The sequence below is a fragment of the Rutidosis leptorrhynchoides genome, chromosome 3 (assembly GCF_046630445.1).
Source record: "Rutidosis leptorrhynchoides isolate AG116_Rl617_1_P2 chromosome 3, CSIRO_AGI_Rlap_v1, whole genome shotgun sequence".
Lineage (NCBI taxonomy): Eukaryota > Viridiplantae > Streptophyta > Magnoliopsida > Asterales > Asteraceae > Rutidosis > Rutidosis leptorrhynchoides.
Genome location: NC_092335.1, coordinates 615,200,914 through 615,219,248, shown reverse-complemented (window position 1 = coordinate 615,219,248; position 18,335 = coordinate 615,200,914). Strand labels below are relative to the sequence as shown.

The 18,335-nt window shown below is 35.8% G+C and overlaps 1 protein-coding gene across 1 annotated transcript; it reads right to left on the bottom strand.

Moving 5' to 3' along the window:
* Positions 1-10,081: 10,081 nt before the first annotated feature.
* LOC139898917 (DNA-directed RNA polymerases II and V subunit 6B-like) lies at positions 10,082-11,835 on the bottom strand. Its single transcript, XM_071881717.1, has 6 exons — positions 11,657-11,835; positions 11,511-11,544; positions 10,920-11,107; positions 10,724-10,775; positions 10,513-10,580; positions 10,082-10,344 (listed from the first exon to the last, which is right to left on the bottom strand). The coding sequence occupies exons 1-6, from the start codon at positions 11,689-11,691 to the stop codon at positions 10,275-10,277; spliced, it is 447 nt and encodes a 148-aa protein (XP_071737818.1). The 5' UTR covers positions 11,692-11,835; the 3' UTR covers positions 10,082-10,274.
* Positions 11,836-18,335: the final 6,500 nt, after the last annotated feature.

Genomic DNA, 18,335 nt, shown 5'->3' with positions numbered 1-18,335 from the left:
CCCACACACGCGTTAGGAGAAAACTCTTCATACACCATCGCCGCATTGAGTACCCGGTGTGCTTTGGATTAAACCGAGCGGCTTAGGGCATACACCTTTATTCACCACAGCAGATCCTTAAGAAAACCTCCCTTAGATTCGAATCTGCGCGAACTAGGACTCAGATTCAACCCAGACCTTATACCACACTTTGGGAAAAGTTTAAAATCCATTTGACAAGTTCAGTGTTTAGATTTTTTTTTTCTTTGACCCCTTTAAGATGAAAGGCACAAAACCGAACCAAATCCAACCCACTACTTAAAAATGGGACAAAATGACCGCAACTACCTTAGTAAAACAAGAAAAAGGATACCTGGAGGAACATAACCAACAGAACCAGCAAGAACAGAAAGGTTGCCTGTACTCTTTGAAGGATCAATGACTTTAGAAAGCTCTATATCTCCAATTAGAGGCTCGTTTAATGACTTCAACATAATCGATTTACTTGAAAGATCTAAAAGTATAATTGGACCCGACGGGACTGCATGAAGAAAAGCCAGCCCATTAGCGATACCAATTGCAATGTTGTACCGATTTGTCCAATCCAAATCGCTTGCTGAACTTCCATGTTGAGCATCAAAAAGATTCACTTTTTCGCTGTATTCGTATAACAAATACGCACTATTGGTGGTTAACGCATACCCTAGAAGGATCATCACACTTGAATTTCTCAAGCTTCCAATAATATCTAGTTCTTGTTCAAACAAATCATGGCTACTAAGTTGGACCATTTTGTCCCTCTAGTTAACCTTTTTAACAAAGTAGATCTTACCCGACGGCATAACAGCTTTATAATACGTCGAAAGCCTTGTTTTCAAGACAATATTAGACGCATGAATCGTAGCCTCGACTGACTTGGTGCAGTCAAGATAAGTTCTATGAATCACATTTAGGGTCAACAATTTTCTTTTGATTACTCGCAGCTGAGAGGATTTTGGGTCCACAACAAGGGCCACAACTCCAACGATTGTAAACGCTACAACCGCTACTGTTGAAGCCACAATAATTCCTACAAAAAAGGGCTTTTGAATATTCGGTTTGCCACGTTTAAAATTGTTATTGGTCACATTTGACACATTATTACCTTCTGTTGACACGACAACATTGGAACTGAATTGTGGAACTGTTCCTGTAAGCAAATTGTTCGAAAGAACTATAGTCATCAAGCTTCTCATGTGAACCAAAAAAGCCCGGAATAGCGCTCGAGAATTTATTGTTCGAAAGATCCAAAACTTCAAGATCTTGTAATGTAGCTAGAGAATTCGGTATCGACCCGAAAAAGTTGTTGTGACTAAGATTCAGAGCAATCTACAACTTAATTGGTAGTAATCTTATAACTGGAGGGATTTGATCCCGATTCGAGATCTAATCCGATTCGGGATCTGATCCGGATCCAACTAGCTGTTGTCAACCGGATAAAAATCGGATTTTATTAGAATCGGAAAAAATCCGGATCCGATCGCGACCGGGACCTCGCGACCGCGACATTGGTTCTGTTCGATTTTTTTTCAAAGATATAGCCGATCGGAGCCATTGTTTTTTTTTTTTGTTTTTTTTTTTTTTGAGTTTTTTGGTGTGTTTAGACCATTTTACCCCCAAGTAGTGTACTATAAATAGATGGTGTTGATTTGAAAGAAAACACACCATCTCATTCTTTCCAAATCTCTAAGGAGGTGTTTGGGGTAGCGTTTAGAAGTTGATTTTTTGATTATCACATTTATAAATCGTAAATAGTTAAATAATCATGTTTGGCAAATTAGTAGCATAAATCAATTGATTACGTTTTGGGGAGTTTAAAACGTGAAATTGTAAACGTAAGGGGGGACTTAATGCTGGAAAACGGGATTTTGATTCCCTTCTTTATTTTCCATGAATACCCTTTTTCCAATTAGATATTGATATAATCCTATCTATCTAATAAAACACATAATTAAAAATTAACTAGATAATTTGTTAAATTAATCACCTAGGGTAATTTGATCCATCAATTCTCTTCTCCCCATACTTCTTCCACGAATAATTATCGGCCGGAATGCCGTTTGGATGCTATTATCCTAAATGGATATCAAACAAACAAAAATATTTAGTAATTTAATTGATTAGCATAAAAGACATACAATAGCAGAAGATTTACTTAAAATCACGGTAAGCGTAGTTATCACACACACCTTCCATTACAAACAATGACAACCTCTGTTACTCGATCCTTGCAAAGAAACAGATGGACGTTCGGTGCGGCAACGTTTCCGATGTGATGACGAAGCGGCGGTTTCCGATTGGAAAACATCGGTGTCGGAGCTACTATACCTAAACCGCAAAATTGTATACCATTTGAAACACTTCGTTCTTCTCCTGCATTCAAGGGAGATAACAACGAAGACAAGTTCGTTGACCTAGACGATAACGACAGCGACGAAGACGTTGTTTCCGTAGCAGATTTATGGTATAAATATTCGTAGCAGATTTATCGTAAGAAAAAAATAAAATAAAATACTCCGTAGGATATCAAAGAGAAAATAAAGGGGGTTATTTATTATAGAGAGAGGTCAAAAGAGATGATGAAGTAGGTTGACTTTTTTTGGATCTGACGAAATTACCCTCACATGCGTTGCACATGTGAGGGGTTAAGGATTAATACATAACGACAGTTAATATGAGGTATCAACCATGTAATTAAAGCAAACAATAGGTACCAACGACGCAAAATTTGAAATTTAGGTGTTGTGATGAAAAAGTGAACAAACCACATGTACCAACGGCATAATTTTTTCATAAAAGAAATTATAAATGCTTTTATCCCGTGGAAAAAAAAAATTGTGTTTAATTTATCAAAACTTGAAAACTATAAAAATGTTATGCTATATATAATTCCTTTCTCTTTACATTTTTTCATAACAAATCTAATAACAATCCTTAAGTTTATCTTTAATAAACTAAATTCTACAAAAAACAGTGATACTTTTTGTTGGTTAATTTAAGAGAATGTGCAATTATTTCAAATATACAACAAAATAATGCATGTTTTATTTTTTTATTTTTTTAACAACCCTAAAGATTATAGTTACAAAAGTTCTTTTTAATAAACCTTCTTAATAGCATATATCCGTTAATAACAACTTCATTAATTTGTGATATAAAAATTTTGTTAGCTTATTCCCTATCTGATTTTGTTAAGAACAAGTAATATGCAGAAAATGTTTGTACATTAAGGGTAGACCTTCGTTAACGCAAGCGTGTTGGGGTGTATGTTGGGGTGATGTGTTAAAATCTAATTGAAAGTTGAGTGAAATAGTAGATAAAAATAATTAAATATAAAAATTGAATCAATAAAAAGGAATATAAATTGGAGCACACATAATACCAGCACATGGATAATGGGGCGTATTGGGGTGTGTGCTCGTGGCGTGCATCAACCTGGCACGGAGCAAAATTATGTGTGCTCCAATTTATGTTCCTTTTGATTGGTTCAATTTTTATATTTAATTATTTTTTATTCACTATTTCACCCAACTGCCAATCAAATTTTAACACATCATCCAACACTCCATTTAACACTCTACCCCATTACACAGCAGTCTGGCAGCACGCTCATCAAGCACCCACCCCCACCCAGCAACACGCCAAAACGCCCTTCAGGGATAAAGATGGACTTACTGTTGATTTTTTAATGACGGTTATTAAATTGTAGAAACATTTTTAATGACGGTTATAAGTTCTCAATTCTAAAGAACTTGAAGAACTTCGTTTTTCTAAAGGAGTCGTCATTTAGGAAGGCTATGTCATTTACAAGCTCGGTGTATTTCGGATGCTTGAAGGCCACGCTGACCCGAAGTAATTAATAATTAATTAAACTAACACAAATTAAAAATTAACTACTAACCAATAATCAAAGAGTTCACTATTATTCTCTACTCAGATTTTTATTACCTGGCGCAAAATCTATCATTTAGACATGTAGTATGATAAATGCCGTTTTAGACAATGTATAATAGTCTAAACTAGAAATAGTTGGACCGCGCGTTGCGGCGGTTGCATTTGGGCAGCGATTGCATTTCGATATATGTTTTTTGGTACCTAATTATAACATCAGACGATATTTATTTTTAACATGCATACGTATTTCTGAAAGTATCGTTCTTTTGCCGATTCTTTCTCTTCTTTATTTTTATCAAAACTAAATAATGACATCATGATGCATTATAGTGTTTTCTTTAACTCTCCCCAAGGAAAACAAATATACCTAATGGTCCGCGCGTTGCGTTAGAGCATTTTAACGCCTTTTATGAATTTAATGTTGAGCGAGAACTAAGAAAAAAATGCGGGGAAAAAAATGGAGCAGGAGGACTCAAACCCAGATCTTTTCCATCACAAACTAATAAACTTACCACTTCCTCTAGCCATCCACGTGATATAATTAGTTGAGTTTGCTTATTTATATATATATATATATATATATATATATATATATATATATATATATATATATATATATATATATATATATATATAAGTTGTACAAAATGTTTTCCTTAGAACAAACTCCGTTTCGAATATAATTAGTTGCATTTTGTTCGTAAAATTATTTCGAGTTGAACAGTGAGGACGGTGAAAACTAACTCGCGGTGAAAAAAGAGATAAATCCCGTTAAAAATGCGGGTGAGTTTTATTTATTGATTATATCTTAAATTAAGAAGTTACATTTTAACCCCCTAAAGTTACTATTTATATACTTCATTTACCACCAAATAGTTACGTCTTTTACCCCTTATATTTGTCTTGCTTTACCTTTTTCTTCCTTGATAAAAACGCACATTCTAATATGTGAAACCACAAAAAAATTGGCTAGTTACGGCTTTTACCCCTTATATTTGGGTTATTTTACCTTTTTCTTCCTTGATGAAAACGCACATTGTAATATGTGAGAAGACGGAAAAATTGGCTGGATTTAGTAGATAGGTAAATAAATACCACTCTTTTCCACACCAAACTTTTAACAGTGACGTTAGCAATATTACGTGACTAACTCAAATGCTTACAGTGTCAACTTCTTCATACGTGGATCGAATTTTTTTTTTTAGTGTGCTTAAGTTTTTGGTTTCTATACTTCATAATTTAATTGTATTAGGTAAAACTAAATCTTTTACTCAAGATATGTTGAAAAATTTATTAAGCTAGATTTACTAGTAGTTTGTACAATTTATAAAAATATGTATTATGACATACAAGATTTATTTTAATACAATGGCCTTTTTGGTAATTTTACAAGTAAAGTTATTATATAATCCCATTTTTTAAAACACTCAATAACTAATTATTTAATTATTGCATTATCAAAAAGGATAATCAAATTCAAACACCATTTATTTAACCCAAGTTTTGATACATCTGATTATTTAATTATAATTATCTAAAACGTATAATCAGTTTTCAAAACGCAAATCCAAACACCCCCTAACAACAACAACAAAACTCAATACCACATAATTGGTATATGAGGGAGGTGAGATGTAGACAATCTTTCCCCTATCCGAGAGTAAAGACGAGTAATTTCACCACTCAGAGTGAAAACACTCGCAAAAGTAGAGAAAGACATCACTCTCTCTATTTGACGGATAAAGATATTGCTTCCGAATGGACCTCCGACCAATAAGTAGGAAAAAAACTTTAAAAAAAAATAAATAAAATTGAGACGCCATGAAAATAGTAAAATCAAATTTCCATGGATTTCAATCTCTAAATACTCTCTAATTACACTATATAATTGGTCTCTAAACTCTACTTAATAATCCTAAAATAGATAATTCACAAGCTTTCACTATTGGCTCTGCTTCGATTAGAACGTCTTCACAACGTTACACCATCAAAGAGATTGAGCGCATTAAAAATATGAGCCGAAAAGGTGACGTTCGGTCAAAAGTCGAATTGTGCGTGATGAAAGATGGTAACGAAAGAGCTCGTTGTACATAATGTTCGAAGTTCCTAGGTTTTTTCGGGTAATAGTACGTTAAGAAAAACATCTTGAAAAAAGTTGTTAAGGAAACGAAGACCCAACACAACAAACACTTGGTCGGGATGGTTCGCTTTTTGTATACAATGTCGAAGCTCTTTGGCAAGATCTGTCAAAGTTTGTCATTCAACGAGAGCATCTGTGACGCTTTTAAATTACTCTATGAAAAAAGCTAGAAATGATATTGAAGGCTTTCGAACATATAAACATAGTGTATCTATAACTTGTGATGTTTGCAGAGCACCACACGGAACGCGAAATTCTTCTTTAATCGTTACCGCTCATTGACTTCATCCTGTTATAACTTTTGTTTATATTGATTATATTATTGTTGTTCAAACGTTAAAAAATTCGAACCGGTAAAATCACATCCTATTCCGAAAAATAATCCGACAAGGGAAACCGATTCCGAGAAAAATCCGAAAAAACCGACGCCGAGAACCGGAACCGGAAAAAAATAGGTTTTCTTTTTGTCGAGATCCGATTTTTTTCTCTGAAATGTGCACCTCTATCTCTGAATAATCTCCGACTAAACAGGTGGAATCTGCTTACCCTCTTTTGTTCTCTTTATGACACAATTATTATTATTTGATTTAATTTAATAATACCTTGTATTGTATAGAACTAAGTCATCCCAGTTTAGCTATATTGCCATTCACCATTGATAACGATTAGCTATATTGCCATTCACCATTGATAACGATTCAGTTGTCGAAAACATCAAGCATTATACTCCGTATTATATTTGTAGTATATTAAGCTTCGTTTCAAATCATAGAAACAATAGCTTTAAGACCACCCAAATGCCGTTGAGCCCGCCGTTGTACGACGCCAATGTTAGTGGCCGCGGTTGGGCCACGGTTGTAGTCACCGTGGTACAAAATGCGGTGCAACGACATTTGGGAGGACGGTGTGGTGGGGCCCGATTGAATTTAAAAAAAAGTAGGATGGTAATTAACTTACAGATGAAGGCCATTGCATCCACCGCTCCAGAATTTGATGAATTGAAGATTGGGAATTTTAGGGCTAGAGCGAATAAAAAGGGAGAAGGGGACGAGTATTACGGAGTATATTTATTTACTGTGTATATATCCTACTTATAAGCCTTTAAGAACAATTATATATATTATATATTTATATTTATATTTAAAATAATAATAATCATAAAAGACGTTTAAAAAAAAGAATAATAAACAAATATAATAATAATAATAATAATAATAAAGCGTCGGCCACGGAGTAGTCGTGAGTCTAGGTCTTCGATAAAGCGTCGGCATCAGGAAGAGAATATTTCCCGTGCTATTTGCTCTTGGGGGACAGCGGGTGGGAGTTTACAGCTTGTGAGGGAGTATTTGGCAGAGGATTCTCCTATGTTGTCAGTGGTTGATGATGAGGTCCTTGATTTGGAAGAGCGTAATATTAAGCAGTGTCGTAGGAAGATTTGTGATGGCCATTACACCGCTGCAGCTCGTGTTCTTTCTTCATCAGGCGTTGCTCCTTATAATGACGCCACACTGGCGGACTTGCTGTCTAAGCACCCTTCTTCTATCGCTCCATCCTTGCCTGATATGACGGTTGATCACCTTCACCTCGTTACGACTTCTGCTGTTGTTTTGGGCCAGATTAAAAGTTTTCCTCGGGGCACTTCATGTGGTAGGGATGGTTTACGTGCACAACACCTTATGGATTGCTTGAGTGGTGCTGCTGTGGCAGTCTCGGATGAGTTGGTTGGCTCTATTACCGGAGTCGTTAATCTCTTTCTAGCTGGAAGGTGCCCTATGGAATTAGGAGAGTATATTGCTAGTGCTCCCCTCACACCGCTTGTCAAGCCCGGCGGTGGTCTTCGTCCTATAGCTGTGGGTACTGTTTGGCGACGTCTTGTTTCGAAGGTTGGCGCTGCTATGGTTGGCCAGTCTTTGGGAAGTTACTTCGATGGTCTTCAGTTTGGTGTTGGTGTTTCTTCAGGTGGTGAGGCTATTCTTTATGCTGTGAATCGGCTGATTGAGGATCGTGGCTCTGATGTTGGCCTCTCTATGTTATTAGTTGATTTTCAAAATGCCTTCAATCTAGTTGATCGTACGGTCATGTTACGTGAAGTTCGCCGCCTTTGTCCGAGCCTTTCTCGGTGGGTTGAATTTTGCTACTCTAATCCAGCCAGATTGTATTATGGGAACCACACATTATGGTCTTCTCAGGGGGTGCAACAGGGTGATCCCCTTGGTCCGCTGCTTTTTGCTTTGGTCCTACAACCCTTGGTTTCTAAAATCAGAGATAATTTTGAGGTTTGTCTTCAGGCGTGGTATTTGGATGATGGTACTATTATTGGGGACACTTTGGTGGTGGGGAAGGTTTTGCATTTGATTATGGAGGATGGGCCTCGTTTTGGGCTGCATCTCAACGTTGAAAAAACAGAAATTTTCTGGCCTACGGAGGACCCTCGCAGCAGGCAAGTAGGTGTCTTTCCTCCTAATATTGCTCGGCCTTTAAATGGTGTTAAGTTGCTTGGGGCCCCCGCAAGTTCCGATCCTGGTTTTAGTAGTGAACTGGTGATGCAAAGGGTGACCAAGTCCATTGCGCTTATGGATAAGGTTGCTAAGCTTGATGATCCTCAGTGTGAGTTGTTGTTGCTTAGGGCATGTACGGGAGTTTCTAAACTCTACTTTTCCTTGCGTACTTGTCCTCCTAGTATATTTGAGGCGGCTCAACGCGCTTTCGATGGAGCCCTTCGATCTTCCTTGGAGCGTATTGTTACTGCTTCAGGGCCTGGGTTTGGTGATTGGCAGTGGCGGCTTGCCACCTTGCCATTTGCATTTGGAGGGCTTGGTGTTTATTCTGCGGGAGATGTTCGTCATTATGCTTTTCTGGCTTCTCGATTACAGTCTGCTGGATTGCAGACCAAGCTACTTCGTCATGCGAGTATTGTTGGTCTTGGTCGTGCTTTTGAAGATGCATTGGGTCTGTTTAATAAAACAGTTGGGTTTGATATTTTAGGTAATCCTAGTGAGGTCGCTGCCCCAATACTCATGAAGAAATTGGCAGATGTTTATTTCACAAAGGTTACCGCTTCTGCAGAATCCACTTTTTCGTTATCTCCCCGACAATCGGCCTTATGGAAATTGCAGCAGGGTGATCACACCTCAGCTTGGCTAAGGGCAGTCCCTATTTTGGGGTTGGGTCAGACGATGAACGCAAAGACTTACCGATGTGTGTTGTGCTACCGGTTGGGTGTTCCATTGTTCTCTATCTCTACGGCATGCTCTGCCTGTTCAAGGGTTTTTACTGGGGATATTTTCGGGGATCACGCGGTGTCTTGTGCTGGTATGGTGGGTATTTAGCATCGACATAATGTTGTTCGGGATTCCCTTGTTGATGTTTGTTATCGATCTGGGATTTCAGCGAGAAAGGAGGTTGACATTGGGTTGTCTGGAGGGAACGACAGGGCCCTCAGACCTGCAGATGTGTTACTTTATTCCTGGGATTGTGGTCGCGATGTTTGTGTTGACTTGACAGGGTCTTCTCCTTTGACACAGTCTGGGCTTTCTGACTTTGTCCCTGGACGTGCTGTGGTTGATGCGGCTCGTCGGAAGCGGGTCAAGTACGAATCTAGCTGTCAGACGATTGGTTATGGTTTCATTCCTTTCTCATTTTCTTCCCTTGGGGAATTAGAAAAGGATGCTGTTTCTTTGCTAAAGCGGGTTCAGAAGAGTTCGATGGCGCAAGATATTGGTGCCGGTGCTGCTGCTCATATTTTTACTAGGATAGGTTTTGCTATTGCTAGAGGTGTGGGGGCCCAGATTGTCTCTAGGCTCCCCACTAATTTTTTTTTAAGTTTTAATACTTTTAAGTTTATAATAATAATAATAATAATAATAATAATAATAATAATAATAAATAAGAATAAAAAAATAATTAATATTGGAAGTGGGGGTCAATGTGGTGGGGGTGAGTGTGATGAATGTTAGTGAATGTGGTTGAGAATGTAGTTAGAAGAAACTGTTGAGGTGACGTTGATGTGACAACAGTGTAGTTCCATAACAGGTGTCATGGATAAGAGTCGTCTAAAACCATCTTAACAAGTTGCAGACCATCACAATTGAATACTTAGTCAAAAAGACATTTAAAGCATCAATGACAAAGCTGGTAACAAGTTGATCATCTGAATCCACGTCCACAATTACTCGAATTTAAATACGATGGCTGAAGAGAGTATCCTTAAACCATAGACATATTAGTAGCCACCAAACTGTCTCTTCCAAGAGTCCTCAATGATTAGCTCATCAACACCCCAGTCTTCGTAGCTACAAAACAACATTACGAGCAGTGTCCACCATTAAAAGAAAACTGAGTGCTAAATGTCCAATCCGAACCATAATAAAAATAACCACACATTCTGATGTCACCCAACTCACCCAGCCCGTGCATTTTGCCACTTATAACGAGGGCTGTGAATTGGAAACAAAAATTACCTTCCATCCGGTAGGGTTCGACGAATGGTGAAAGGTAGCTTTCCTTGTCTAAGCTCCTTCAAAGCAATCTAATATATTTAAATAGATAATGAAAACTGGATTAAGTATAAATACAAAAGATTCAATACATAAAGTGAAGAGATCATAAACTGGTAAGGTTTTCCATATTCCGACTACTCATGGAGGGAAATATATGACACGTATTACATACCTCAAGGGGGTCAGTTTCACCCTCCAACTCAATTTGCGGGGGAGCATTCATGCTGAACATTTGCCAAACAAACAAAACCATTAGAAACAACCCAAACATGCAACATACAGTTTACTTGCAATGCAAATGAATCATTATCATTCATTATGTAAATGTAAACATACCTAAATTAAGCAACCATGTTATGTATGCTAACCTGATCATTAAAGCACGACTACCCAAAATTCTAGCTCTTTCATATTTAGTCATATATCTGCTAGTTTTCCTGGGTTTTTCAACAGCCTTAGCTTCTTCCTTTTTATCTTCATTATTATCACCTAAAAGTGGATCAGGAACATCTTCATCTTCTTGTTTATCTCCATCAATTTCTTCCTCATCACCTTCCTGCATTATTTATTCAATATAAATAGTAACATAAAACTAAGGCAGCAAACGATTTTAAAAAAAAAAAAAAAAAAAAAAAAAACTGAAAAACCTGATTTTTTAAATTTAGAAGATAAGATTAATAAAAGCAAAAATCATTGGAAGCATGTATAATGAATATTAAAATAAGACGTGCGCACATAGTCAACAACCTAGTAGAAATTGTCTTCTAGCAATATTAGAATTCAATTCAACGATAATATAATATAATTTATAACTTGCAAATTAAAATTGTATATATAGTATACACACATCTAAGTCAAAGCTTTTAGCACGAATTAGGGCTCGAACTAGAGAAAATATTAACTCCTTTGCAGTTTAATTAAAGAAACAGGAGGAAAAATTAACAAACAGATTGACTTACATCGAGTTCAGGTTCCAATGGCTCATCGTCGTATCTATTTAAAGCAAAAAAACACAATTATTAGCTTAAGAAATCATATGTGAAGATAAAGATCAAGTAATAAGTAATAATCGGTAATGATACAAGTGACATTTAAATTAATTTACCCTCCGGTTTCCATATCATAATCATCGTCGGCCATTTAAGATTTTGGTTTTTGTGTTTCGGATGTAAGTTGAGAAGAAGATGAAAAAGCGTCCAGGACAGTAATTAGGGTTAGAAAGAATAAGGTTTTACGGAGTATTTATAACCAAATACTAAATTTTTTAATTTGGGATTTGATTGATTGATCTTTCCAAATTAATTTAATTGATAAATTCATTGAAACATCCGTATATATATTGTTCTAGGGGCTTCCAATATATTTATGTCTAGATATCTTTCCTCTCTTAACTTGTATCAGGAACGAATTATAAACTGAGAATGCTATCTTATATGTACAGCAAGATATCACCTATTTAACAGTTTGCTATTGCACCGCATGAGTACAAAAGTCACCACCGTTGTTGTCCATTGAAATCACCTAGGAAGAGTGATTTTCGTGTCTCACCACCATCTCTAGTCGTTTTAGAAGGCCTCGATTAGTCTACCATGTGAGTACGTAAAATTTCCGACCATCGCACGTTGTCTCACGCGCCGCCTTCTTTCGTCATTGGCTACTCACACGCCAACGCGTGAAGGTGCATGAGCCACCATCTAAGGCTGTTTTTTCCGATGATCTCGTCTTCTAATTCCGACCATATCTAGGCGTGCTCACCCCATTTTGGACGCAACACGCCTCTAGCAGTGGCGAAGCTTGAGCTTGTTTCTTGGAGGGGTGATAATATGTTATTGTAAAATGTTGTTTACATGTTTTACATTATTAAATTATGTATAATTGTTCGCAATTAGCAATGTTACTGAGAGACTAAATCATTTGTTCATACATCTTTACTCAACAATAAGATCAGTAAGCATCATCATTTTTATGGAAAAAAATATTTTATCATATACCTAGTATTTGTCTATATATCAAGTATTACAGCTATTGGAAAATTTTATCTCTTCTATACATTAACGTAAAGTCATAATTGAGATACAATAAAAAAGTTCCACTAATTTCAACCATTAGATCACTAATTTTACACTAATCTACCCCTTAATCTCACCATAGATCTAATTATAACTCAATAAGTCATCCCATTGTTATAATAATAATAATAATATAGATATGGATAGTCAATTTTGGTGTATACATATAGTCAATTTTGGTACACAAAGTATGTATTTTTATATTGAGATTTTAGGCTATAAATACTCATGAATGCAAGCATTAAACTTGCACCATTTCTCACACTTACAAAGTGTTTTTTTCTTTCTCTCCATTATCATCTTTGTTCTTACACTTCATTATTAGTATTCTAAATCAAGAATCAAACCACTAAAGGTAGTTATAAGCCTACTGAATTATAACATCAAGAATCAAACCACTAAAGGTAGTTATAAGCCTACTGAATTATAACACGTTATCAGCACGATAATCTTAATACTAAATATGGTTGGCTCTGCCACCAAAATGATATATGGTCGGTTATACCACCAAAATGATATATGGTCGGTTATACCACCAGAATGATATAGGTCGGTTATACCACCTGAAAAAATATATGGTCGACACTGTCGCCAAATTATCATTTATGTTTACTAATATTTATATTTTTGTTATATAACATTTATTTATGATTGCTTACACATGGTCGACACTGTCACCTACTTATCATTTATGTTATATTAAATTTATGTTTAATGTTTATATACTTATGAATATAAATTGACTCTAATTTATCATGATGTTTGTTTTAATTTTTGATAATAGAAAATGTCGAATCTGAAAAAGCTTAAATTTACTCCTTTAGAATCAACTGGAAACAACTACATGCCATGGGTTATAAAAGTAAAAATGCATCTTAAATCAATGGGCATTCTTGAAACCATAAATGAAAACAACACTTGTTCTGAAAAAGAACAAGCTACGGCATGTTGCTTTATTCATCAACATATTGGTGAATGCTTACAAAATAATTATGTGACTGTAGAAGATCCCCATGTTTTATGGGAAGGTCTCAAAAGCAGATTCAATAATCAAAGAGAAATTTTACTTCCAGCTGCAATGGAACAATGGAGAACATTAAGGTTCCAAGACTTTAAGAAAGTAAATGAATACAGCTCAGCTCTGTATAATACATGTTCACAACTTAAATTCTGTGGACATGAAATTAGTGATGCAGACATGATGGAGAAAACTTTCTCCACAATGAATGCTGCAAACATCACAGTGCAAAGAAATTTGAGAATGCTAAAGTTCAAAACATATCCTGAACTTAATTCATATCTCTTAGTTGCAGAGCAAAATGATGAGCTATTAATGAAAAATCAGCAATCCCGTCCTACTGGTACACTTGCAATCCCTGAAGCAAATACTGCAAATAATTATAAACAGGGACAAGGACGCGGGCAAGGTCGTGGTTATAATAACCATCACCATCATCATGCCAAAAGCCATAACTATGGTAGAAACCATCCTTATGGTAATGGTAATGGGCGTGGACGTGGTCGTGGTCGTGGCCGTGGTGGTCAAAGAAATAGTAATCCACGAAAATATAAATATCAACCACAAAACAAGCCCATTAAACAAGATGTTGAAGAAAATTCTTCTAAAAATTCTGAAGAATCTTGCTACAGATGTGGTAGAATGGGCCACTGGGCTAATACTTGCCGAACATCTAAACATCTTGTTAAGATGTATCAGGATTCGCTGAAAGGTAAAGAAAAGGAAGTAAATTTTGTGGATAATATTGATCCAACAGTCACTGAGAAACCATCTGATTTATATGAAGATTTCTTGAATGTTTAAGTTGTGTGTTTTTTGAAAAATAAACGATTTAATATCGTCTGTCTTTGTCATTATGTTTGCTAAATGTTTCAGTACTATCTATTTGCGTTTAAAATATTGTGTAATATTAATGTACTCACTATTTATTTCTTATATATGAAGTTCAATATGAATTTTGCTGGAATACAACATCAATCAAGTGGTGGAGATCTCTGTATAGCAGACAGTGGAACTACACACACTATACTTAAATCCGAGAAATATTTTATTGATCTAAAACCAACGGAAGGAACTATACATACAATATCAGGACCTGCTAACTTGATAAAAGGGATAGGAAAGGCAAATTTCATACTACCAAATGGTACAAAATTTTTAATAAATGATGCCTTATTTTCTCCCAAGTCAAGCAGAAATTTATTGAGTTTCTCCGACATATACCTTAACGGGTATGATTATCAGTCAGTGACAACAGAAAATGAGAAATATTTAAGTATCACTGACAAGAGTCATGTGGTTGAAAAACTGCCAAGACTTAGTTCTGGATTACATTATACACATATAAATGTACCAGAAATACATATGGTAGTTAACGAAAAATATATTGATCCTGGTGTATTCAGTTTATGGCATAACAGATTAGGCCATCCAGGATCAACAATGATGAAAAGGATTATTGAATGTACTCATGGACATCCACTAAAGGATAGAAAAATCCATCATGATACAATGGTTCCATGTACATCTTGCTCTCTTGGAAAATTGATAACTAGACCCTCACCACTTAAGGTTGAGAAAGAATCACCAATGTTTCTTGAAAGAATTCAAGGTGATATATGTGGACCAATTCATCCACCATGTGGACCATTTAGATATTTCATGGTTCTAATAGACGCATCTAGCAGATGGTCTCATGTTTGTCTGTTATCAAGCCGTAATGTGGCATTTGCAAAATTTCTTGCCCAAATTATTAAATTGAGAGCTCATTTTCCTGATTACACCATTAAAAGGGTGAGACTTGATAATGCTGGTGAATTTACATCTCAAGCATTTAATGACTATTGCATGTCTATAGGAATTGTTGTTGAACATTCTGTTGCTCATGTGCATACACAAAATGGTTTAGCCGAGTCATTGATTAAACGTTTACAGTTAATCGCTAGACCATTGATAATGAGAACAAAACTCCCTGTATCTATATGGGGTCATGCAATTTTACATGCTGCTGCATTGATTCGCATCAGACCAAGTGCAAGTCATAAATATTCCCCCCTACAACTTGCTTTTGGTCAAGAGCCAAATATTTCCCATCTTAGAACATTTGGTTGTGCAGTGTATGTTCCAATTGCGACACCACAACGTACAAAAATGGGTCCTCAAAGGAGGTTGGGAATATATGTTGGATATGAAACATCTTCAATATTAAGGTATATTGAACCTATGACAGGTGACGTTTTTACAGCACGTTTTGCTGATTGTCATTTTAATGAAACATTGTTCCCTAGATTAGGGGGAGAAATGAAAAATAAAGAAAATGATGTTTCATGGTGTGAACCTCAATTAAAGTATCTTGATCCTCGCACAAAAGAATGCGAGACAGAAGTTCAAAAGATAATGCATATACAAGAACTTGCAAATCAATTGCCTGATGCATTTACAGATACAAAAACGGTGACAAAATCATATATACCAGCAGTAAATACTCCAGCTCGAATTGAAATTCCAAAAGCTGGCAATAACGTCACTCATGAATCTTTGCCACGTCAGAAACGTGGAAGACCAATCGGTTCAAAGGATAAAAATCCTCGAAAAAGAAAATCAGCTGATAATGAAGTAAAAGAAAGTGTTCAAGAAGAACCACAAATCAGTACTCCTACTGCAGAGGAGATTGATGATGTCAATACAGAAATTGCAATCAATTATGCATATTCAAAAATATTATGGAACCGAAATGAAATGAAAAATCTTGATGAGAAATTTTCATTTAATGTTGCATATGACATCATGAATAATGATGATGATCCAGAACCAACATCTATGGTTGAATGTCAAAATAGACATGATTGGGCTCAATGGAAAGAAGCAATACGAGCTGAATTAGAATCACTCAATAAAAGAAAAGTTTTCGGATCCATCATTCTCACTCCTAAAGATGTGAAACCTGTAGGATACAGATGGATTTTTGTCCGAAAAAGAAATGAGAAAAATGAAGTTACAAGGTATAAAGCTAGACTTGTAGCTCAAGGTTTTTCTCAAAGACCGGGAATTGATTATGAAGAAACTTATTCTCCTGTTATGGATGCAATTACTTTTAGGTACTTAATCAGTCTGGCAGTTTCTAAAAATTTAGAAATGCATCTCATGGATGTTGTGACTGCTTATCTATATGGATCACTTGATAGTGATATATATATGAAGATACCTGAAGGATTTAAGGTACCAGAAGCATCAAATGCAAAACCCAAAGAAATGTATTCGATTAAATTACAAAGATCTTTATATGGGTTAAAACAATCGGGACGTATGTGGTATAACCGATTAAGTGATTACTTGATAAGCAAAGGGTATACAAATAATCTTACTTGCCCTTGTGTTTTCATTAAGAAAACAACATCCGGATATGTGATCATAGCTGTTTATGTTGATGATCTTAACATCATAGGTACAAATAAAGAGATCCATGAAGCCATTCAACTTCTAAAGAAAGAATTTGAAATGAAAGATCTCGGAAAAACCAAGTATTGCCTTGGTTTACAAATTGAGCATATGCCTAATGGTTTACTTGTACATCAAACAACATATACTGAAAAGATTTTGAAACGTTTCAATATGGACAAGGCAAAACCATTAAGTACTCCTATGGTTGTTAGATCACTCAATGTTGAAGCTGATCCATTTCGTCCATGTGAAGATCAAGAAGACATTCTTGGACCAGAAGTACCATATCTTAGTGCAATTGGAGCTCTTATGTATCTTACAAATTGTACAAGACCTGACATTTCTTTTGCAGTTAATTTGTTGGCAAGGTTCAGCTCTGCTCCTACCAAAAGACACTGGAATGGGATCAAACACATATTTCGATACCTTCGAGGAACTACTGATTTAGGATTATTTTATTCTAACGAATCAAAACAAGATTTGGTTGGTTATGCAGATGCAGGTTATTTATCTGATCCACATAAAGCTAAATCTCAAACTGGATATGTATTCCTAAATGGAGGTACTGCAATATCATGGCGTTCTCAAAAACAAACACTTGTTGCTACATCGTCAAATCATGCCGAAGTGATTGCATTACATGAAGCTACTCGAGAATGTTTTTGGTTGAGATCAATGACACAACTCATTACTGATTCTTGTGGACTAGAACGTGATAAAAGTCCAACAACTATCTTTGAAGATAATGCAGCTTGCATAGCACAGATGAAAGAAGGGTATATCAAAAGTGATCGAACAAAACACATACCACCTAGATTCTTCTCATACACTCAAAATCTCATTAAGGACAACCAGATTGAAATGAGATATGTGCAATCTAGCAAAAACTCTGCTGATCTTTTCACGAAAGCACTTCCAACTGCTATTTTCAGAACACACGTTCATAACATTGGCATGAGACATGTTCAAAAGATGTAACAGCTGAAGCGATGTCTACTTGAGGGGGAGTCAACTCCATGCTGCACTCTTTTTCCCTTAGCTAAAGTTTTTTCCCACTGGGTTTTCTTTAGCAAGGTTTTTAACGAGGCAGTAATTTATAGTTGATCTTCAACAAAATAAAATTGCTATCCAAGGGGGAGTGTTATAATAATAATAATAATATAGATATGGATAGTCAATTTTGGTGTATACATATAGTCAATTTTGGTACACAAAGTATGTATTTTTATATTGAGATTTTAGGCTATAAATACTCA

Bases quoted from the DNA above. Each gene is read 5' to 3' on its own strand.
- LOC139898917 (XM_071881717.1), bottom strand. From the start codon at position 11,691: ATGGCCGACGATGATTATGATATGGAAACCGGAGG. The intron at 11,545-11,656 runs GTAAATTAATTT...TGCTTTAAATAG, and splicing joins TATGATATGGAAACCGGAGG to ATACGACGATGAGCCATTGG. The intron at 10,345-10,512 runs GTAATTTTTGTT...GTTGTTTTGTAG, and splicing joins CGAACCCTACCGGATGGAAG to CTACGAAGACTGGGGTGTTG.